At 39.5% G+C, this 22,962-nt stretch overlaps 2 protein-coding genes across 3 annotated transcripts; one reads left to right on the forward strand and one right to left on the reverse strand.

Moving 5' to 3' along the window:
- The first annotated feature begins 6,000 nt into the window (after positions 1 to 6,000).
- Positions 6,001 to 8,616, forward strand: LOC146578711 (uncharacterized). The gene has a single exon (XM_085268822.1). The coding sequence runs from the start codon at positions 6,005 to 6,007 to the stop codon at positions 8,321 to 8,323; it is 2,319 nt and encodes a 772-aa protein (XP_085124948.1). The 5' UTR covers positions 6,001 to 6,004; the 3' UTR covers positions 8,324 to 8,616.
- Positions 8,617 to 13,057: 4,441 nt separating this feature from the next.
- Positions 13,058 to 22,080, reverse strand: LOC146578712 (uncharacterized). Of its 2 annotated transcripts, XM_085268914.1 has the most exons (4): positions 20,945 to 21,696; positions 20,015 to 20,164; positions 15,471 to 15,833; positions 13,058 to 15,257 (listed from the first exon to the last, which is right to left on the reverse strand). In XM_085268914.1, exons 1-4 carry the CDS (start codon positions 21,027 to 21,029, stop codon positions 14,896 to 14,898), a joined length of 960 nt encoding a protein of 319 aa, XP_085125040.1. In that variant the 5' UTR covers positions 21,030 to 21,696; the 3' UTR covers positions 13,058 to 14,895. The 2 variants fall into 2 exon arrangements, with proteins under 2 accessions (XP_085125040.1, XP_085125041.1); XM_085268915.1 differs by lacking the exons at positions 20,015 to 20,164; positions 20,945 to 21,696 and adding an exon at positions 21,979 to 22,080.
- Between the last annotated feature and the right edge of the window lie 882 nt (positions 22,081 to 22,962).

The following is a 22,962-nucleotide window of genomic DNA, read 5'->3' on the forward strand; positions in this document are numbered from 1 at the left end:
CTGGATCACTGAAAGCTGACTGAAGTCAGTTTTCACAGACAGCTGGTACAGTCAGGGCACCATGAATAATCAGGCTGGCTGTGAATCAGCTCTACAGAAGCTCTTCTATTAAAGTCTGTGTTGAGGACACATGCTGGTCATGTTTACAACAATATTAAGTGGTCAGATTTAGAGGCTGAAAGTGAATTTATTGTAGTTTCAGTTCTCAGCAGCTCAGAGAAAAGATGTGACCGAAACCAAAACCTACCAAGAGCCTCTGAAAGGATCTTCATCAGGAAACGAGAAGGAAGCTTCAGTCTGTTCAGGCAGTCTGCTACTGACTAAGAAATTGATTTTTTAAAGGCATTGACTTAAATACAACTTTCATTGTATATCTGCTCCTCTACATGTACAGAACACGTTAACTGCTTCAAAATCTTTTTTAGGAACTTGTGAAACACAAACACACTTTGTTATGAACAGTGACGTTTAATAAAAAAAGAACAGTTTCAGGATTCAGGAGAGTTCAAACCGTGAACATGCTGAGCTCCTCCATTCTGCCTCCTCTCTGACAGGCTCAAACAGGGTCCTGCATAGCCTTTAAAAGCCAAACATACTTCAGCTTTTTGTCGTCAGTTTTACACTTAAAGATGATAAACTCACAGCTCCTAATGAGTGTTTTACTCTGTTCTGTAATTTAACAAACTATTCATCTCCAGCCTGAGATTTTCTTCATTTGTGTCTTTAACACAGAAAACCTAAAGCATTGTTTCTATTTCACCTTTCTGACTCACATAGAAATGATTCTCTGAAACTTCTCTACAGAGAATGCATTAATTTTTATGCTGTCCCTTAACATGCGGCCCAGAGGCTACAGGACAGTTAGAAGGACTTTAAATCACTGAAATAAGCAGGAATATTTGAATGTGACTCACACTGACCCACCATTTTGACATTTACAATAAAACAGTCTGATTGGGTGTGTTAATTATTGTCGCCTGACCTCCAGGTTTAACTGGTAGGGTGAAGTTTTGCTTTAGCTTGTGGCAGAGACTCTTTCACGGACAGACTGCGGAAAACTTTTGGTTCAATCTCAGCTGCTCTTTTCATATATTCTCCTGATTTGTTGTGAGTGGCTTAAACACAATTTTTTAACTTTTTTTTAAACTTTTTTTTGTAAAACCGTTCATTTTGAAACAGATTTTCATTTTAGTTTCCTTTTTGAAGGATATCACAAGGTTTTCACGCTGAGTTTGCTCGTTTTGCCATTACTTATAAGTTTTTAGGAATGATTTTCAACATTATTTTAGGCACACTGGGCTCTTTGTGGGCTCATACCACGAACATAAACAGGGGTTTGTGGTTTTTTTCTTCTCGTTTCACTCATTTTGTAGTTCTTTTTTTCCCTTTTTCGTCCACAGATTTCTTCCCTTTATTTTTGTTTCCCTAAAAACGGTTCAAATGGTTTTCACACCGAGTGTGCTCGTTTGTCATACTTATACATTTATTTAGGAAAGCTTTTAAACATTATTTTCTTCTCGTTTTACTCATTTTGCAGTTTTTTAAGCTTTTGTCAAAAGGTTTCTTCCTTTGATTCTGTTTACCTTCCTCATTCATTTATGCTTCGTGTTTATGGACAGTTTTGTTTATTTAAGATTAAAGAATGACAAACTTCACAGTTTAGGCGTCTGTACTTTATTGTATAAAGTGTCATATTCACTGCTACTAAAGCAACAACAATAATAATAATGAAATAATAACAACAGTAGTAGTGATGATGATTACAGCTGCAATACAATTTGCTTCACAGAAAGTGTTAATAACTTATCTTATACAGGAAGTGCCCGAGAGCTCAAGTTGAAAAGAATAAAGTCCAAGAAAAGGAATGAAGTTTTCATCTTTTTTTTTCTCGTTTTAGTTTAATTAAAATCACATTGAGCTGTATGTGGGCTCACATGGATACAGATCTTCCTGTATTTGTTTTTTCTAGACATTAATTTCATTTTCTATGTTGTGTGTTTGTGATACAGTTTCCCCTTTTTGTGGCTAAGTAGAATCAGTAGAATAAATCCAAAGAAAATGACACTTGAGGTGGAATAACTGTATATTGTGATTTAATGTTCATTTTCTGAGATTGTACAAATGGCAGTGATAGTAATATAGCACAGTTATTCTCTGTGACATTTTTAATTTTAAAACACAAAAGCTGTTTTTGAGTGTTGGTGACTGTTGTTTGCTTCCGGGTCATTTCTGTCTCTGTGTTCATCAGCAGGAGATTCAGAGTTCAGAAATCTCTCAGACATTTCAGTCTGTGGTTCAGTGGGAGGATGATCTGAGTCCTGACAACATTTTTTATATGTTATGTAGATAAAAAAAAAAAAAAACAACAACAGCAGTAAAAACAACCACAGCAACAATTGAAAGACCAATGATGAGTCCAACAGATCCACTCTTCTCTCCTCCAGCCTCCAGCTTTCTTTTGGCGCCTTCCCAGCTTTGACAAAAGTCCAGCTGGGATAACCACATTTACTCAGGGCCTTCTTGATGTGCTGTTCTTCTGCCTCTCTGGCCGCTGTGTCAGTGGGGATGGTGTTCACTCTGTGTTGTAGGTTCCTAATGACACCCGGTTTATGCTCCAGTGATGAGAGTCAAACCTTAAATACTGATACTGAAATACTGAGGAGGGGGCCTAGAGGTACATAAGTCACCATCTTACAATGCTGCGATTGCAGCTATTCCACCATTCTCTGTGAATGGTACTCATGGCCATTGATCACTGGTTCTTGATTACTGGTCATAACAATTTGCATATTAATGATATGCAAATTGTTACTTCAGTGCTGCTAGTTTCAGCTAGTTTATTTTCCTGTATAAATCGTTGGTTGTTACAATAGAAAATGTCAGTTAAATATATCATATAGGAGACACACACACAGTGACATTTGAGAAGTGAAATGAAGTTTAAACAATTATTGCACACTTTCTGTACATCCAATAAACTTCATTTCACTTCAGGAAAATAATGACTATTAACAAGGTTGCCCAAACTTTTGCATCCCACTGTATATACACACACATATAAATGGTAAATGGCCTGGACTTGTATAGCGCTTTACTTAGTCCCTAAGGACCCCAAAGCACTTCACACTACATTCATTCACATATTCACACACTGGTGATGGCAAGCTACATTGCAGCCTCAGCTGCCCTGGGGCACAATGACAGAGACGAGGCTGCCGGACACAGAGACTCTCCGAGCCGGGGCTCGAACCCGTATATGTATATATGTACATATATATACTCATCTCAATCTGTTTCTCACATTTTATTTTTATTCAAGTGTCTGTTTTATCGTATGTTTGCACAAAGAGCCATAGCAATTTCCTAATGTTGTAAATCTGCTCAACATTTGGCAATAAACCCTCTTCCTGATTTCTGACTCAGCTGAGACTGAAGTTGGATGAGTGACGAAACGTTTCTCCCACTGAAAATGTCCAGATGAACAGAATCACCCTTGACTGAGCATCAGGATTACTGTGTCTATGTTGTGTTCTGGTGAACACAACATAGACACAGTATTTAGAACTATGAAATGTGAGGTCATATTGTGAGCTGCTAACCTCCAGGTTAGCCTGCACTGTATAGGTAGTTGATAAAAAAAAGTCAGTTTTATCAATGTAACAGGGAGGAAGAATACAGAATAATGTAATTGACCAATTGTCCAACGATTACGATATAATATCCACTACCTCTGAGAGGCAGGTCTGTAATATATATTTGACAAAATAATTAATTTACTTTTGAAATTATTTTTGATTTAGTCAGTTTTGAAGATTAACAATGGCTAACACTGAGCAGTGCTGATTTTCTAACACTGGAATATTTCTAACATTTTGAGTTATTTTCCAGTGTTAGCAAATCAGCACTGCTCAGTGTTAGCCATTGTTAATCTTCAAAACTGACTAGGTTACTTTTAAACATATAACACTGTCAAAAGTGTTAATTTAACACTCAACAGTGTTGTATTTAACACTCAGAGGTGAAGACCCATATAGACACTCTCCAGTGTTAATTTAACACTGGAGATTTTGCTGTGTACCATATTAAAACAACTTCTTCAAAGTAAGAAACCCAAAGTACAGTAAAAGCCATAGAAGGAAATCCCCTTGTAGCGGTGCCTGTCCAGGGTTAGTGAAAGAGAAACTGAAACAAAGGAATAAAAACACAGGGTGAAATCCAGAGCCAGCAGATCTCCTGAGGTGCTTCAGTAAGAGATAAATCGTCTGCGATCTTTCTCGTCACTTAACAGGTTGGTGTCAAACTAAAACTTAATTGCATGAAATATGAAACACTTACAGCAATTTTCATGGATATGTTAGATTGTGGATGTTAGTCTAATAATACTGAGTAGTGTAGTGTGCATTGTGTAATACAGTGTGCTTGAAAATTTGTATAAATTGTGCCTTACCTCAAAGAAAGAATATAAAAATATTTTTACTCTATTTTAACCAGAATATTGAAATTCATTTAAAGTAAGAAAAGTAAGATACAGTAAAGGCATGGCAGGAAATCCCCTAGTGGTGCCTGTAGAAGGTTGGTAAAAGCGAAACTGAAACAAAGCAATTTTCAAATATCGTTAAATGGTGTTTGTCAGTGTAACAATACAGTGGAGAGAAAAAATGCAGCTTGCTTGGAAATCTTTATAAATTGTGTCTTACTCAAAGAACCAATCTCTAAATAATGTTTAAATCTGCTTTGAACAGAGTTTTCTTATCTGATTAAGAAAATGGATGATGATGAAGAAATTCTCCTCAAGAAGCTGAAAGGACTGGTTACAAATATCAAATGGAGCCCAAAGGAGGTCGCTGACTTGTTTGATGCCCTTTTGAAGAGATTTGAGTCATCAGTAAATGACAAATCACATCTCTTCACATGGATGATAAAAATGTTGCACTGCATAGAGATTCACTTTATTACTTCAGACTGGAAAAATGAAGATGGAAAAACACTTCTGGAACTGCTCCAAGACAAAGCTGTAACAGATGAAACCTTGAAGGAATATTTAGCCAATGACAGAGAGAAGACTCTGGACAAAATCATTGACGAAATCCGCCAAGAAAAGTTGAACCAGGTTGATGAAAAGCTTTTAAATGATATCAAAGATATTGTATCAACAGTTCATGAAGGGCGTGATATTCCTGAGGACGGCTCACAGAAGAGTGAACTGAAAACCATCTTAAAGGATCTCTGTTTGGCAGTGGAAAAAACAAAAATTAAAGATACCAAAAAGCCATTTCAGCCACGACTGACACAGATGGTGAGCTGGTGCCTGATGGCGCTTTCAGAAACAGGGCGATTGATTCAGGTTGGCACAGGAGAGGGGAAGACCTGCATAGTGGCCATGTTTGCAGCTTTTCGAGCTCTGAGAGGAGAAAAAGTCGACATCATGTCAAGTTCATCAGTTCTTGCAGAGAGAGATTGTAAAGAATGGACAGGATTTTATAAAGAGTTGAATATCACTTCAAATTATAACTGCAAAAGAACAGGAAATGAACTAAAAAAGTGCTATGAGTGTCAAGTTGTTTACGGCACTGCGCAAGAATTTGCTGGTGACTGGCTTCGGCACCACTTCCATAGGTTGGACATATTAGGGCAGAGGAAATTCCAGTGTGCAGTAGTGGATGAAGTGGATTCCCTGATGCTAGACAAGGGTTATCATGTAGTCTATTTAAGCAGTGACATACCTGCTTTACAGCATCTCAACCCACTCTTGGCATGTATATGGGCCACTGCTAATCAGTACAAGAAAACTGGCACAGATACAACTGTAGGACCAAAATATCCTTTTTATCAAGTGCTGGAAAACATGATGGACAAAGATGGTGATGAGTCCATCATTCGTCAGATAGCAGAGGACACAGGTATACTGTCAAAAGGATCAGTCAAGGACCTGAGAAAGAACCCGAGTCTCTTAAATGAAATGATTGAAAGTGCGACTGCTGACCAGCTGGCTGAGTTCTTTAAAATGATGGAAAGCAAATTTCCATCTTCCCAGTTTGCTCTCCACCTCATAAACAGCAATGGTGAAATAGACAAACTCAACAAAGAGCTGCAGAGTGAAAATGTGGAAAGCAGAAGAGTGTCACTGCTTTTACTTGATGGTGGCTTCTGTCAGTACATGTACTCTGATCACGACAGTGTGGTGAGCGCTGTAGAAGAGGAAGTAAAGAGATCAATTCATTTTACACCATGTGAACTGAACCAAGCTAAAAGCAGCTGCTATATCCCAGGCTTCTTTTCAGAGCTGGTCAAATCTAAACTAAAAGTCTGGATTGAAAATGCATTTAAAGCTCAAGTCATGACAGAGGACCATGATTATGTGATGGAGAAACATGGAATCGTGCCTGTGGACTACAGCTGCACAGGGGTTGTTGAAAACAACATGAAGTGGTCAGATGGACTTCAACAGTTTATTGAAATGAAACACGAGTCAAAGATTAGTGACATGACAGCCATCACAAACTACATGTCTAATGTGGGCTTGCTTCAAAAGTACAAAAACCAGTTTGGAAGTCAGATCTATGGGATGTCTGGAACTCTTGGTCAAGAAAAGGAGACTGAGACTTTGCAAAAGATTTATGACGGTATCAAAACCTGTCAGATACCTTCATTCAAACGGAGAAAGCTGTTTGAGGTTGAAGGTGTTGTTGTAGAAGATGAAAAAGAATGGATTAAAAAAATCTGTGATGTTGTCATTGTACAAATCAAACCTACATCATACAGGGATCCTAGAGCTGTGCTCATCATCTGTGAGACCATCAAACGAGCAAAGATGATCCATCGCAGTCTAGGAGACAGAGTCCAGAACAAAAAACTTTATGTAAACAACAACATGGACAACAGTCTGGTCATTTCTAAGGAGCTTGAAGCAGGAAGAGTCATCATAGCAACAAACCTCGCTGGCCGTGGAACAGACCTTCAAGTTTCTGACACAGTAAAGGAAGCTGGAGGTTTGCTTGTTGTGCAGACCTTCCTGCCCAAGAATGCTCGTGTGGAGGCGCAGGCATTCGGCCGAACTGCCAGACAAGGATCTCCAGGATCTGCTCAGCTCATTGTCTGTTTGAGTCATCTGGCAGAGCCAATTCAGTTACTGCTTTTAACAAGGAAACTTCACTCTTTATATAGAAATCTAACAGATGTAACTCCGCTTAAACAACATCTGTTTGCAATGCAGTTAAGGTCATATCAGCAAAGGAACAGTAATAAAGCATCTGCAGAAATGTCTTCAACACTGAAGGATACTTTGACTAAAAAGTCACAGACGGAAATAAACATAGTTAAAGAGTTCAGAGACAGCACAGTGGCTAATGAACTATCAAGCTACTTGGAGTCTCAGATTCCATTCATGAAGAAGAAGGAAGAGCTCTTCAATGATTATCTGGATGTACTAGATGTCGTGTACAAAACTAGCAACAACAAGCCAGAAGCTTCAGATTTATCTGCTCTGAATGAGTTTTGGGGTATGTGGCTACTCACAAGCTTCAGTGCAAAAGACTCTACTGAAGAGTTGAAAAGTAGACTGAAAACAGATCTGGATACTGTGAGGCAGAAACTCAGACAGAGAGAATCACCATCATCAAACCTCTACCACTACATTAGCTTTGGTAATGACCTGCGTGAAAACAGGAAGTTTACAGAGCGCATCAACATGTACACTAAAGCCATTCAGAAGGATCATTGTTGGGGAGCTATTGCATATTACAACCGTGCTTTTACATCTTTGAAGCAGCAAGACAGGAGTCAGAGTCCAGACTGTATCAATCGAGCTCTAGAAGATTTGCAAAATGCACTCAAGTCTGTTCAGCTTCACTGTGATCAACTTGAAGTCACTCACAGGTTTTCAAAACAGCACATTAACAAAGACAACAGAGATTCACTCACAAGACTTGACGAACAATTCATGGCCAGATACAGAGTGTTGGTGTCATTTAAGGAACACATTACAGAAGCCATAAAGAAAGTGGTAAAGGCCAGAGATGTGGGTGGGAAAATAAAAGTGGAAAAGACCACAGTCTATGCACTGGTTTCATTGGTGCACTCTGTGCCATTGAAGATGTTTTCAATGGAATCACTGCATGCACTCCTCTCTAGAGACCCTCTGAAGTGCCTCCAACTCATCAGCAACCCCTCCTTTGATATTCCAAATGAGCTTAAGTCTCTTAAATCTCTGGGCCTGACTCACATCTATACCTTAGACACACTGTTTACAGTGGTAGGCTTTATCTCAAAGATTGGTAGATCCATAATGTCATTCCTTAAACTTGTTCGGTTCCATGGCAGGTAATCAGCTTGAGCAAATAAACAAATAAATACATATCAGGAAACATGTTAGCAGAGATTTTACAGCAGGGGAACGGTGCTTCCTTACAGTGTAGATTTTCTTCATTTATTTTATGACTACATGTAAAAGAAATCATTCATATATGTATGAAGAGTGTGGATTTGCAAAATATCTCAGAATATACATATATATATACCTTTTATATATCTAAAGATATGTGATATAATTATATACTGTATGCAGTGAGCAAAACCAGTCATTTTTTGATTTGCTTCACTTGAACTACTTTAGTCAGAATTCCCAGTATTTTGTTAAAATTATTTGAACAATAGTTTATAAAGCTCATGATGAGTTGTCATCTAATGCAAAATAGGAATTGATGTTTAGTGTTTGATCGTTATTTTGTTATTGATGTATTTAGATAAATAATTAAATATAACTGTATTCTTTGCTATGTTTCTTGACACTCAATGCTGCTTTTAGTTTGAGATATTCTGCTAATTATATTTGTTAACTTCATATGCATATACTTTAAGTTCAAAGAGATCATTGTCAAAGTAGTATTTTCTCATAAGATCCAGCCCTAACTGTATGCTTTATATACTATATGCTTTGTAAGCTAGACCAGACAATATTACATACAGAGAAAAAACCCAAAATCATATGACCCCCTATTAGCAAGTTAAGTTAGTTATTCCTTATTTAACACAACAGCACAGTAATACAACCACAGGCTTACAGGTTTGGCATACAAGAACTGGTAGGGATGGGAGGGTGTGTATGGTCTGTAAACAAAACATGTACAAAGGGCTGAGTATAATCAACATTCAAGTCATGAATTATGCTTCATTAACTGTCTTCCAGTATAACCAGAAATACAAATGAAAATTCCTATTTGATCATCTTTGCATGGAAGTTTCCTACACTATTCAACAAACCAAACAGTGGCTTTTATTAATTTTAAATACACCCAATAATGACAAATCACAGAACACAAATATCACTTTAGCTTACAGCTTACAAGTGTGTAGCATAACAGCTAGCCTTAGCAGCACGCACCACATAGTGAGCAGATTAATGAACATTGCAATTCTACACAAGCCGATTCCCTATATGAAATAAAAGGCACAGGGCTGTCCTCTCCTATCAATGTCTACTCACAGTTCTTTAGTGACACACACAACTCCCACCACGCCTAGAAGTCCACTGTTGAGTAGGGATGGGTACCGGTGTCCGGTTCTGACATAAACGGTAGTAACCAGACCGAAAAGCAGCGCACATTTCGGTGCTTTATTTCGGTGCTTTTTTTTCCTGAGCTGTGATACACTTTAGATTCTAGCCAATCATTTTACATTTCCGAGGATAGTAGGCGGGGCCAGGTACGTACGTTCTTTTAAAGCAGAGGTACAGATTAAAAATGCCCAAGGCGAAGCGGTCAAAAGTCTGGCTGTACTTCACAGCAAAATATGCAAACTCAGCAGCAACAAGTGCTTTAAGCTGATACTGTGATACTGTCAAAGGAGGTAACACCTCAAATCCGATGAAACACCTGGTGACGCATAGCGTTTTTTTGGGGGGTTTTTAAAGCCGAGAAATGCGCCGTATTTGATAGCTTGCTGCGAGACCTCACACCGAGCACATCTACTGCGGGTGGGTTGCCTGTTATCGGAGCCGGAGTTAGCAACATCCCCCAAAAACACAAAGAGGAGAGTCCTGGCCCCTAGCCCTGCCAGTGTAGCAGAAATGATGACGGATGATGACGGCAGCAGCAGCCGTTCTTCTCTGCTTGAGTAGCTTAATGTTGTTCGTGTGTAATTTACGTTGAGTAGGCTAACCATGTTATTACATTAATGCATGTAAGGTGAACTAGCAAACATCATCATAGCTACATGCGGCTGTCTTCTTGTTTGATGGCAGATACTCCCTTCACCCTGGCCAAAAAGGCTAAAATGACCAAAGAAAAAGTGGAAAACAGCTAAACATGAGAGGTTTTTGGACAAAGTTGGTGTTTTTTTCCATTGTTTAAGCACTGCTTCCAGCCAAGAGTGATGCCATATATGCCCCATAGCCAGAGATGGGCAGTAACGCGTTACTTGTAACGCGTTACTGTAATCTGATTACTTTTTTCAAGTAACGAGTAAAGTAAGGGATTACTATTGCAAAATCGGTAATTAGATTACCGTTACTTTCCCGTAGGAACGCTGCGTTACTGCGTTACTAAAACCGTGATTTTTTTGCGAGAATGTCTCATGACAGTGACGTAAGCAAGTGCGACGTTGGTGACAGCAGCTGTGTGCAGATCAACAATGGATAATATATCGAGTGCAGGAGAGAGTATGAGCGTGCAGCGTTTAAAGTGTGGAAGTACTGACCTTACTTTGAGTTTGATTCCATAAAAAGTGACAAAAACATTAGCGTCCATCGTGCGTGGGAAGAAAACTTCTTTTTACAGCGAAAAAAACCCCTAAACTTCCTAGCAAGCACCGAGTACCTACGACGTGATGGGAAACTCACAGAGACACTCGCGCGGATTCTTCAACTGACCGCAGCACACCTGCACCAGGGTAACCCTCCGCCTACCCTGCTCCTGCTTTACAGGTGAAAATAGAGCAAAAGGACCGCTGAGTCTTTGACTTTATTTATTTTCTGCTGTGTTTTACTTGCATCTGTTTGAAAGAGTGAGTGAAAACACAAAAAATATTTTATTTTATGTGCTGGAATGTGTAGAAAATAGGTTTAAATGTTAAACTAATTTATTCAAGTCAGAGAATGTTGCATATAATTAAATGTTTTGCTTGATGCATAAAGTTAAAAGATTAAAACTGATAAAACAAGTTTTAAAAAGAGACTTTTCCATTTGATTACATTTTGTATGATGGATTATGTAGAAAAAGTAGAATTGGGCTGAAAGATCTATCACTTTATCACCTCTTCAGGTTGTAAATCGTGTTTTAAAAAAGTAACTAAGTAACTAAGTAACTAAGTAATTAATTACTTTTGAAAATAAGTAATCAGTAAAGTAACGGGATTACTTTTTTGGGGGAGTAATCAGTAATTAGTTACTGATTACTTTTTTCAAGTAACTTGACCAACACTGCCCATAGCTGCAGAAAAGGCTAACATTGTTATCTTTTTTACAAAAAAACAGTTAAACATGAGAGGATTTTGGACCAATTTTGTGTTCTCCATTCTTTAAGCACCGGTTTGAGCACCGTTTAAGCACCGGCACCGTTTCAAAAGTATCGGTTTGGCACCGGTATCGGATAAAACCTAAACGATACCCATCCCTACTGTTGAGTGAGTTTGCAAGGTGCCTCTTACTAAATGTTAGCAAGAGGCACATACATGGTCTGTGCTCTGGACCATGTGCCCGATATCGCAATTGCGTTTTCTCACCACAAGGGGGCTCTCACACACAGTCAAACATCTTTTCCAACACAGACAGACCCACACCCCAGCCCACTGTCACAGTCCTTTCACAGAGGAAAAGAATTACCACATTGCTCTTTACAGCGGTGAAGGCATTTTTTGGCACAGAGATAGTAAGGGTAGGAATACCAATTTAATAAATTTATTTCAATGATTAATAATAACGCATGCATACACCATTACAACATCAAACGGTGCCACTTTATTATGCAACACATGCAAACTACCACATCACATAGGTCAAAGTGTAGGAGCGCACGCCCAAAAACTTACCCCAAAATACGGGTAATATTTCTAACAAGAAATAAGCTGTGAGCATTTAGGATGAATAGGGGCCAAAGTTTTAGCTGTGCACTCACAGGTTTGAGACATCCAGTCATTGAACCATTCCATTTTTTGGCATCTCTTCCTCTCATTCCCAATAAATGAACATCATCAGCTGCCACAAAACCCACACCACACAGACACAGCCAGAGGGGGGAGGGGGAGTTGAGTTTTCCAGACTTCAATTAAACTAAATTTGTATAAAAATTTGGTTTATAGAGGAAAAAACATTTTCTGTACTTGGAAATCTCCAGATTTTTCTTTCTTCTTGAGGTGAACCTATTCTACTTCCTGTTCAAGTGTTTGTATCATTTACGCTTTTCACATGTTCCTTTCTGTGTCGATGACAAAGTGTTGATGATCCAGATGTTTAGATGAATTTTAACTTGTCAGTTTTAGACTCTGACACTAAAGGTCCAGTTTTTTTAGTGCTCAGCAGCTCAGAGAAATAATGCAACTGAAAGCAAAATCTCTGAATGGATCTTCATCAGGAGATGAGGAGTATGATTTCTCTTCAAATGTCAGTTTGTTAAAATGGTGAAAAATTGATTTGTTAGCGTAATAACAAATCAATTTAGTAATAAAAAAGCCATCCGTGGTAAGGCTCAGGGTGAGTGTGATGTCTTATTTTTTAGTATCATTATTAAATCTACAGAGGTCAGAATCACTAGTTCATCTGTTTACTGCTTAATAGGAGATTTTACACACATACAAGGCAAGGCAGACCTGAACTTCACAGTCTGACCCAGCTAATGACCAGCAGAAGACGATCCATGATTGTATAGAAATCAATGAAGGTGTAGGGAACTGAGCACTGTCCTGGTGATACAGTGATGAGTTGTTGACCACAGGACATGCAAGAAAAACAAAGTGCAAACCACTTCAGCCCTGTGGTGTATTCATTTGTTTTGTATATTTATTTATGTCTTCATATGGTTGCATCTGTGACCTCAGCGAACATTTTCATTGTAACTTTATGGGGTAGCTTGTGATCATAAGCAAATGTAAAAATAATAATAATCAGATTTTTTTAAAAAGGAAATCTGAAGTATGGATAAAGATCTAAATATTTTAAAAATATTTATGTTTCCATACTTTATATGAAACTGTCACAAAGTGTTTGTTATGACCTTAGTATATGAGTTAATGTGAGATCAAACATGATGCTCATGGCCACACTGGGTCCAGATAAAACAACACAGTCACTTAATTACAACAGGTGATCAGTGTTGGACACAGCAGAGTGTTCTATGCTCTAATTCAAGGATTCAAGCTTTATGGTCATTCGCATCACATCTTAACATGAGGTGGAACGAAATTATGTACATTATGTCCCGGAGCAAAAAGAAACAGAATAATGAGGATTTTTTTTATTTTATTTATTTTTATGAATAAATAGTTGTGTGTTTTTTTTTTTAAACAAAACAGATATACAAGTAATAAAATTATACGACAAGTGGAGTGCAACAACCTGATGCCCTTTGCTGCTAAAGTGACAGTGTCTGTAAGTGTCCATAGTGAATTTAAGGTGCTACAATAACAGTTGTTGTCCATTTATGCATTGAGAAGTCTCACAGCTTCTGGAATGAAGCTGCTTCTCAGTCTGGTGGTGTTGCATTTAATGCTCCTAAATGGTTGGGGGTTTTTTGGGTTTTTTTTTTTTTTGAACAAACAGAAATGACAAGTAATAAAACAATACAATAAATAATACTATAAGTAGAGTGTAACAACCTGAGTACCAGTATGGAGTATGGGTATAGAGTGTAGGTATAAATATGGGTGTAAAGAAAGACTTTAGCAGCAAAGGGCATGATGACCTGCATTGATAAAGTGATAATAAGTGTCAATAATGGTTAAGATGCTACAATATCAGTTCTTGTCCATTTATGCATTGAGAAGTGGTGGGTTTGCATTTAATGCTCCTCAGCCTCCTGCCTGAGGGGAGCGGGACAAAGAGTGTGTGTTCTGGGTGAGTGGGGTCCTTCATGATACAGGCGGCCCTCTTTCTGCATCTGGAGGTGTATATGTCTGTGACGGTTGGGAGGCTGCCTCCGACAACTCTCTGTGCACCCTCTGTAGAGCTTTCCTCTCTGCCACTGTGCAGTTTCCGTGCCACACATTGATGCCAGAGCACAGAACACTCTCCACCGAACAGCTGTAAAAGGAGATGAGGACTGAGCTCCTCAGTCCCGCATACCTCAGCCTCCTCAGGAAGTAGAGCCTCTGGTGAGCTTTCCTGATCAGGCTGGAAGTGTTATTTTTCCAGGTGAGGTTGCCATCCAGGTACGTACCAAGGTACTTGTAGCTGGGTACTACTTTGACTGCAGATCATCCGAAGTGCAGGGGTGTGTGTGCGTGTCTTCCCCTCCTGAAGTCCACAGTCATCTCCTTCGTCTTCTTCTCATTTAAGCAGAGATTGTTTTGCTTGCACCAGTCCTCCAAGAGTTCCACCTCCTTCCTGTAGCCGGTCTCATCATTGTTTGTGATGCATCCCACCACAGCTGTGTCGTCTGCAAACTTTACGATATGACAGCCTGGAGGGTTGGGCGAGCAGTCATATGTAAGCAGCGTAAACAGGAGGGGACTTGGCACACAGCCCTGAGGGGAGCCAGTGCTGAGGACTCTGGAAGATGAGGAGACATTGGTCGACTTCGGAGAACAGAAGGAACCGTAATGAAAAATTGAAATATGGACAGTTGGGCTGTGATCACTCTGATCTCATGCACTCTGAATCAGAAGCAGAAATTACTTCTAAAACATAGAAGTAACTGTTTCGTATTTCCACATCAAATACGCATCAAAGGCCATCAAATGCTGAACATTCATAATCCAATGCTGTCACTCTCTGGATGTAGTCCTCCTGTTTGCTGAGGCTGAGCATGATGAAGTAGTTCATCCTCAAGTGTCAGAGTGACATCAGGGATCGTTGTGGGGTGTTGGTGACAGTTGTTTGCTTCCAGGTCATATCTGTCTCTTTGTTCAGCAGCAGGAGATTCAGAGTTCAGAAAGCTCTCAGACATTTCAGTCATTGCTTCAGCAGAAGGACGATGTGAATCCTGACTGTGTTGTTTATGTATTATGTAGACCAAAAAAACAACAACGGCAGCAACAACAAGCACCACAAAAACAGTCAGACCGACGATCAGTCCAACAGATCCATCCTCTGTGTCTCCTCCTGTCTGACCTGCAGGTGAGAAACAGGTGTGAGGTGTCAGCTGTCAGGTAGGTGATGAGTGAAGAACAGAACAGAATCCATTTCCTCTTCAAACTGCTGTCAGACATTATCTACTGCACTCTGATCACATCACTCAGACCAGCTGCTTTCTACAAAGTCTCATCAACAACCAGGAAGCAGCTTCACCTCTGATCACACACACACTCAACTCTACTCACTCACCTGGAGGATCAACATGAAGGTATATGATGCTGATGGGGTCACCACTGAGATTAGCTCTCTTTCTCCGGTTTGTTTCTGGCTTGGCACGACACTCGAATGTTCCAGCATCATTAATCGTCACATCCTTCAGAATCAGAGACACGTCTCCATCCTTCATCTGTCTGTCCTGCAGATCCACCTGGTTCTTAAAAGATGGATGATGGTTGTGTGAATTAAAGTGACCGTCCCGATACAAAAGCACATATTGATCCCCCAGGTCAAGTCTGCTCCACTCTACAGTCATATGAGGATGTCCGTTGTTTGGAGCTCGGCATAGAAGAGTGATGTTCTTCTGTCCAGATTCAGCTGTGATGTTTTTCTGACCTGAAAGTGGAAACAACACAGAACAGAGAGGTTAAAGGTCTACGGTCGACTTCCAAAGTTCACTAACTGTATAATGTTTAGTAATACTGACCAAAATAATCCTGATTATGGTTTTGGCTGTTCTGTGCTCAACTTCTGTTTAAATCATGTTAGGGTGAATTGTTTTCCCTCTTTAAAATTGCAACATTTCACTCAGTGCAGTTAAATGGCCTCCCCTAGAGCTTGATAACCACTGAAACCTTTACATTCAGTTCCTGTCACCCCACTGAGCATCATTACTCAGTTGTACTTGTTTGTGTCAGGTTTAGTTGGTAGTTTGGAGAGTGCCATCTGGCCAGTGCCAAAGATTAAACAAAATCTGTATTTATTTGCCAATACAAGTATCTCATAGTGATAAAATCCCTGTGGTTGTTCTTCACTTTATCCAAGAAATGTGAAAACAAAAAACAAAAAACAATACAAATATCAAGAAAAACTACATTTGTACCACCGCCAAAACATTTGGCCACAACTATACAGGAAATATTTATGCTTCAAAAAGTTCTCAACTTTAACTATCACTGATGTAAAAGTTGTATAAAGACAGGATGAGTGATAAAACAGCTGATGCATTAACATGTCATTTCAAAATCTGCTTAAAACCTCAGATTTGACTCTATTACAGATCACTCTGTTCACATAAAACACACATCCAAGTTTTTTTGGTGGTTGTCTACCCCAACTGTGTAGGGAGAGAGGCAGGGTACACCCCGGACAGACCACAAGTCTATCTCCAACACACAGAGCCACACCCGCCTGTGGGAGATTAATCAGGTTTGAACGGGCTCTGCCGTCGACCTGTTCAGATCGTTGCTCAAAATGACTGTAGAATAAAGACCTATAAACTCCGGCGCCGAGGCACATAGGCGTCTACGCGCCTGCGCTCACTAACCATGGGCGGGGCATTTTCACACTACGCTTAGCAACAAATGACTGTAGAAAAGTTTATCGGTCGGGATTGGTCGTCGCGGTGGCGGAGTATATATATAAGAATGTGCGCAGCAGAACATTTACAAACCTTTCTCGGCTTCAGTGTGGATAGAGTGTGGTTAGAGTTCAGCTTGTGACGGTAAGCAGAGACTATTTATACACATGACTGAGCCTCTTACACGCACTTGTTTTATTTTATGCACTTTTTTGAGATATGATTTTTAAACTGTAGTTTCCTTTCAAACAGTTTCCACACCGAGTTTGCTCGGTTCTCTTTGTTTACCATTTTATTTAGGAACGATTTTCAACATTATTTTAGACATATTTGGCCGTTTGTGAGCTCACACCACACCATGTTTTCGTTCCATTGTTGTCTTGAGAGAACTTTAAATTTCTATATTTTTGGACACTTTCTCACGTTTTTTGTGTTTTTGGACCAGGGCCGTTGCTAGCCATTTGGGTGCCCTAAGCACAAATGCTTTATGGTGCCCCCCCCCGCCACTGAAAAAAAAACAAAAAACATTAATACTTTTGAATTTCTCAGTGGAATTTGTTTAATTAAATAACAACAAACATGACAGTTAAACAAATAAATAAGGTTAAAGGAGGTTAAAAATACTGTTACAAATAAATACTGAAACAAAAATTGAACATTGGAACAAGAACAAAGAGCCTGGCAATAATGTGTAATTTTTTTTATAAAAAAATAATATATATAATATAATAGTATTATTATTAATATATTTACAAATAGTTTCACAATAGAATTTAAATAAGAAACTTAAATAAGAAAAATAAGAATTTGAACACAAAAGCCACATTCCTTAAGTAACTATGTTAAACATTTTTACAATTCGTTGTCAGAGTATGCCCTAGACTCTAGGGCATACTCTGACAACCAGAAAATGCAGGCGTGGTGTGCCTCTCTAGGGCCTAGAGAGGCACACGCCTGCATTTTCTGGTTGCAAAATCAGCTATAAGGTCATCATATGATAGCTTCTGAGCCACGTCACCATTGATGCTGATAACAGCCAGACCACTTAAACGTTCCTGCCCCATTGATGAACGCAGGTACGTTTTAATGAGTTTGAGCTTTGAAAAGCTTCGCTCAGCAGAGGCAACTGTGACAGGCAGGGTCAGTGCAATACGCAGAGCAATCCACAGATTGGGATATACCTCTTGAAGCTGATTGTCATGTAAAAATGACAGCATTTCCAAAGCAGACGTCTGTGGTGGCAGCTGAGGAAGGTTGATGATTTCCTGCATCATCTCAGGTCCATCAATGTCAGCTACTCCCTTATCTGTCAGTGTCTTCTGTACTTCAGTGCAGTGTTTTTTTAAATCCTCCTTGGACATCCCATTCACTTTGCTGAAATCAAGCAGCACTCCATATTTCTCCTTCACTTGATTCATGGTCTCAAACCTCTCCTGTAGGGAGATTAAAGCAGAGTCCACAACACAATTGAAAAATGTGACCTCAAGCTTTTTAAGGGCATCATGGAGGGGCTCATCAACAGCTTCATATGCAAACTGCCTTTTTGTGCTCCTGAGCCTTTTCTCCTTCAACTGTGGTTCTATGTTCAGGGCCTCACAGAGTTCTTTGGCAGCTGACACAGCCTCATCAAACCCAGACTGTCTGTATTTAGAGAGGTTACTTTTGGCAGTGTCAATGAGCCTGACAGCAACATCGAGCTGCATGGAGCTGGACTGTAGTAACTTGTTCACCTGGTTTGTGATTGTAAGAAGTTCACACCACACGATGGAGCAAATCAAAAATCGAAATGAGGCTACTTCCTCAGCAAGCACTTGAGCCTCCACCTTTGCGACTGCATCACTTACAGCTTCTCTGGCCTCCAGGAGAGCATCCCTCACTTCTTTTGTCTGACTCCGGACAGCAGTTACACTTTGAAGCCTGCTTTCCCATCTAACGTCACTCCAAGATTTAAGTGTCAATTTCACATGTTTTGTTAAAATGGCCCATCGCTGGGTGGCACTGGAAAAGAAATTGAACAACTTCTGCAAATACCCAAAGTAGCCAGTTGCATCTGGAGAGGACTTGGCAGCATCAGCTATGACCAGATTCATCGTGTGAGCTCCACAAGGCACAAACAATGCTCTCGGGTTTAATTGTAGCAGTCTGGCCTGAACACCTTGCTTCTTCCCCTTCATGTTGGCCCCATTGTCATAGGCCTGTCCTCGACAGTTTTCAAATGGAATGCCAAGCTCCTTCAACTTGTCAAGGACAACATTGGACAGGTTAAGGCCAGTTGTTTGCTCCACATTTATATAGCCAAGAAAGTATTCTTTAATATCTGGTTGTGCTTGGAAACAAACAATGCGTACTATGACTGACATTTGTTCAGTGTGACTCACATCTGGAGTACAGTCAAGAATGATGGAGAAGTATTTTGCCAACTGGATTTGCTTCACAATGGCGCGGAATGTTTCTGAAGAGATAATCTGAATTAGTTTGTTCTGTGTCTCAGGGCTGAGGTAATGTGTGTGGGAACCTTCATCTTTTATGTTGGCCAAGTGATTTGCCATTACAAGGTCATATGTTGCCATAAGCTCTACTTCCTTCAAGAAGTTGCCATTGTCCGGCTCATAAAGACAGTCAGAAGAGCCCCTAAAAGACAAATTTCTGGAAGCCAGTGAGAGAGTTATTGAGAGTAATCGTTTGAGAATCTCTCGCCACTTTTTCCTTTCTGCCTCTAGTAAGGTCAACTCCTGTTGATCTATTGCCATGCTATTCTTTAGCCGTGTGTCCAGTTCTCTCCACTTAAGCATGCACTGTATGTGGTCTTGGCTACACTCATGACCCCTCAAACGGATGTTGATGTTCGACCAGTCACTGAAGCCCTCTGTACTCAGCTTTATATCCTTCACACTGAAAAGCTTACATGCAAAGCAGAACACAGCATTGTTCTGCGGTGAGTACACTAACCAGCTCCGGTGAACCTTTTCTCCATTGGGAAGAATTTTGAACTTAAGGCTAGTGTGAAATGCTCTTCCATCAGGCCCCTTTGGAAAATTAAAATCAGAGCTGACATTAAAAGGACCTCTCCGCACAATTTCAACACGATCAGCATCTACAATGTGAGCTGGCCAAAGAGCAGGATCGGTTGAAGGGGGCACACATGTCTCCACAGTGTCACTTTCTGATAGTCTCTCAGTGACAGGACTCTCAGTGGTACTTGTGTATGGAACTGTACCTGAACTGGTGGTTGATGGTTCTTGTTCTTCTTGGCTAGGGATTGTTGCAGGGTCTACAATGGCTGGTGGTTGATGTCCAGGGATGGCACTACTACTGGATGGTTCATCCTGTCCTTGAGATCCTCCTTGAACATATTTAAGCATTGACCCTGCATACAAGAGAAAATATTCAGGGATTTTACAGAAATACAATTTTGAATCTACAGTAGGCCTACGAAAGATTGCATTATAAGACTAATAAATTAAGTAAGTCACTGGTACATTTAAAAATTACTAACTATATTTTACATGTATAGATTTTCATAATGGCAAATGGCAATATAAACATGCTGTACATAATTTGATATAAATGCGCAAGTAGGAAATCTATATTACTGGAAGATATAGGTTTCACATTACAGTTTCACCAACAGATGTCGCCCTTGATCTATGAACCTAAAGAAAGACGAGAACTATTTATGTGTTCAGACGTCAATGGCATAAATAAGATATGCGTCTTTATAGATATCCTGAAATGCAGCAACATACAAAGTAATCTTGTCTAATCTGATAATAATACTTGACTGCATCACTGACCTATCCCAAAGTTAAGGTTAATCAGTAGCATGCATGACGTTAGCCAGCTAGCAACCTGAGGAGGGAAATGCTAGTCTCACGAATCACGATAACGTTAGCAATCGTGAGTCACGATTGCTAACGTTATCGGAAAACCGTCAATTGAGTGACCATGATGAGTTGCTTTTAGTAGTCCATTCTATATTCATATCCACAACGTAAACAAACTACCCAACATCAATCATTTGCAACATTTGTTAACACAGTATGAACACTGCTAACAGGAGCTATCACAGAGTTGACGGACATGAGCGTGCAAGCAAGGGCTACAATAATGAACTTTTTTTATTATTATTATTTAAACATTGCCTTACCGGCAAGCGACGCCTGAGTTTCATCACGCTTCCTCTTCTTCTTTCTTTTCTCCGCTCCCGACTCCTGTTGCCGTTTCGAGGCCATGTTCAAACAGGTGTTTACCAATTATAGAACAGACCACTGGGAGTGGGGGGGCACCAGGAGGAGACTGGAGACAGGGCACAAAGCAGATTCACCCCTTTTCTCGGGAAAATTGTTTTATGTTGCTTTTGTATTGTTTAACCATATTAATGCATATGATATTTATAGTATTAATATGGTTTACTTTTTTTTTTTACGACCCTGATTTTTTTGGTGCCCTACGCAGTGTGCGTTATGTGCGTTTGCGGAGCTACGGCACTGTTGTGGACACAGCGTTGCGAGGCTTCTTTTGCGTTGAATTTGATAATCTCAAAAGGTTTAGTTACAGAAAGAATGTGAGAACAGGGCGTGTGTTGGTGGGAAGGGTAACATGAAGGGTAAAATGCATTCAAACACTGGTAAACCCTGGCACGCAAACACGCACTAATGGCTTCTTTGAAAACCAGTTTGACGATGTCTCCGTTTGAAAGGCTTGCCTGAATGTCAGCTCACCGTCAGCTGTTTTATAGTCTAAGCGGAATAAAGTCCAAGAACATCTGACAGGCACACCTAGTTTCATCGAAACTACTTTGTAGACGACTCACTTTTGTAAGGAGTGCCTGATAAATCATGTTGAATGGAATCAAGTCCAAGAAAAGGAAGGATGATATTTTTTTAATCAGTTTTTTGTTGTCAGTTTTAGTGTGATTTTAAATCGTGCTTTCGTGGCTCACTTTAGAGACATAAGCACGAATTCAACCTTTTTTTTTTTTTTCTTGCTCCTTTCTTTCTCCCCCTTTTGTTGTGGCTAAATATATAATTTGAATAAAGCCCAAGAAAAGGACACATTTTAAGGTATTGTGTGATTTAATGTTCATTTTCTGTGATAATAATTATTAGCACAGTTATCCTCTGTGCCATTTGTAATTTTTAAAACAGAATAGCTGTCCGTAAATTTAAATGTTGAGCTTACCCTCTGCAGAAATCTCAGCGCAGAAACCCATGAGAGACCAGAAGAGAATCATTGCGGTCATTTTTCTCGAGAGGAAACTAAATCGAGGAGCAACACAGCTCATTACTCTACTAACTACTAACTACTAATCATCATGGCGTAACACCTTACGCCATGATGATTTGGGCAGTGAGGTACTTTGTCCCCACCCACAAAATTGCAGAACGTCACAGAACGTCTTGTTGGAAAGGACACACATCAGGAAAAACACTTAAACCTCTGAAATGATTATGACCCACTTTTTTTGTTTTGTTTTTTTTTTTCATTGTAAAGCGATGAGTAACTATTTAAACAGAATGAAACCTGCACCTCAGCTGCTGAAAAATTCCAGCTTTGAATTTGAAATGTTGAAGCAAAGTTTCTGCTCTCATGTTGGCTCTGTTTTGTGTCTTTCAGAAACGGATCAGAAGTTTCTGGCACCACTTCAGCTCCTTCCACGATTCACAGAGCCAAGCAAAAGATCTAATGATGGTGATGATGATCCTGATGAAGGCCACAAACCTAAATGTGTCACTCAAGCAGTAAAGTTTCTAAATCATTCAAATTATTGCTTCAGGACTCTGTGTGTTGATTTCAATGACAGCTTATTTATTAATAAGTAATTATTAATATTATTGCTAAACAACTCCAAATTTAAGAAAGAGGTAAGTTTAGTTTTACAGAAGAGAGAGAGAGCAGTCTCTCTGTCAGGTGAATATCTACAAATATACTAACAAATAAAATCTGCATCTGACGATGACAGTCAGCAATGCAGCTTGATTTGAAAACATTAATATGAAAATAAAAGAATGAATGAATGATTGCCTGTCTGAACTTTTAATGTGACTCTTTCCTTACTTGTTTAAAATGTCTGAATGATCAGTCATTATTGCTTTTTGTGAAACCTCAACACAGAAAAAGAATAAAAACTAAATTATGTGAAATTCATCACTTTATTGCTCTAAG

This window comes from Mchenga conophoros, linkage group LG3 (genome assembly GCF_057382185.1).
Source record: "Mchenga conophoros isolate Kocher_MC1m ecotype Shallow Benthic linkage group LG3, M_conophoros_male_GT1.1, whole genome shotgun sequence".
NCBI lineage: Eukaryota > Metazoa > Chordata > Actinopteri > Cichliformes > Cichlidae > Mchenga > Mchenga conophoros.

Excerpts from the sequence above, each read along its gene's own strand:
- LOC146578711 (XM_085268822.1), top strand. The coding sequence starts at position 6,005 with ATGATGGAAAGCAAATTTCCATCTTCCCAGTTTGCTCTCCACCTCATA.
- LOC146578712 (XM_085268914.1), bottom strand. The coding sequence starts at position 21,029 with ATGGCCTCGAAACGGCAACAGGAGTCGGGAGCGGAGAAAAGAAAGAAG. Across the intron at positions 15,834-20,014 it reads ACCATCAACCACCAGTTCAG|GTCAGAAAAACATCACAGCT; the intron begins GTACAGTTCCAT and ends TTCCACTTTCAG. Across the intron at positions 15,258-15,470 it reads CCTTCATGTTGATCCTCCAG|GTCAGACAGGAGGAGACACA; the intron begins GTGAGTGAGTAG and ends TCTCACCTGCAG.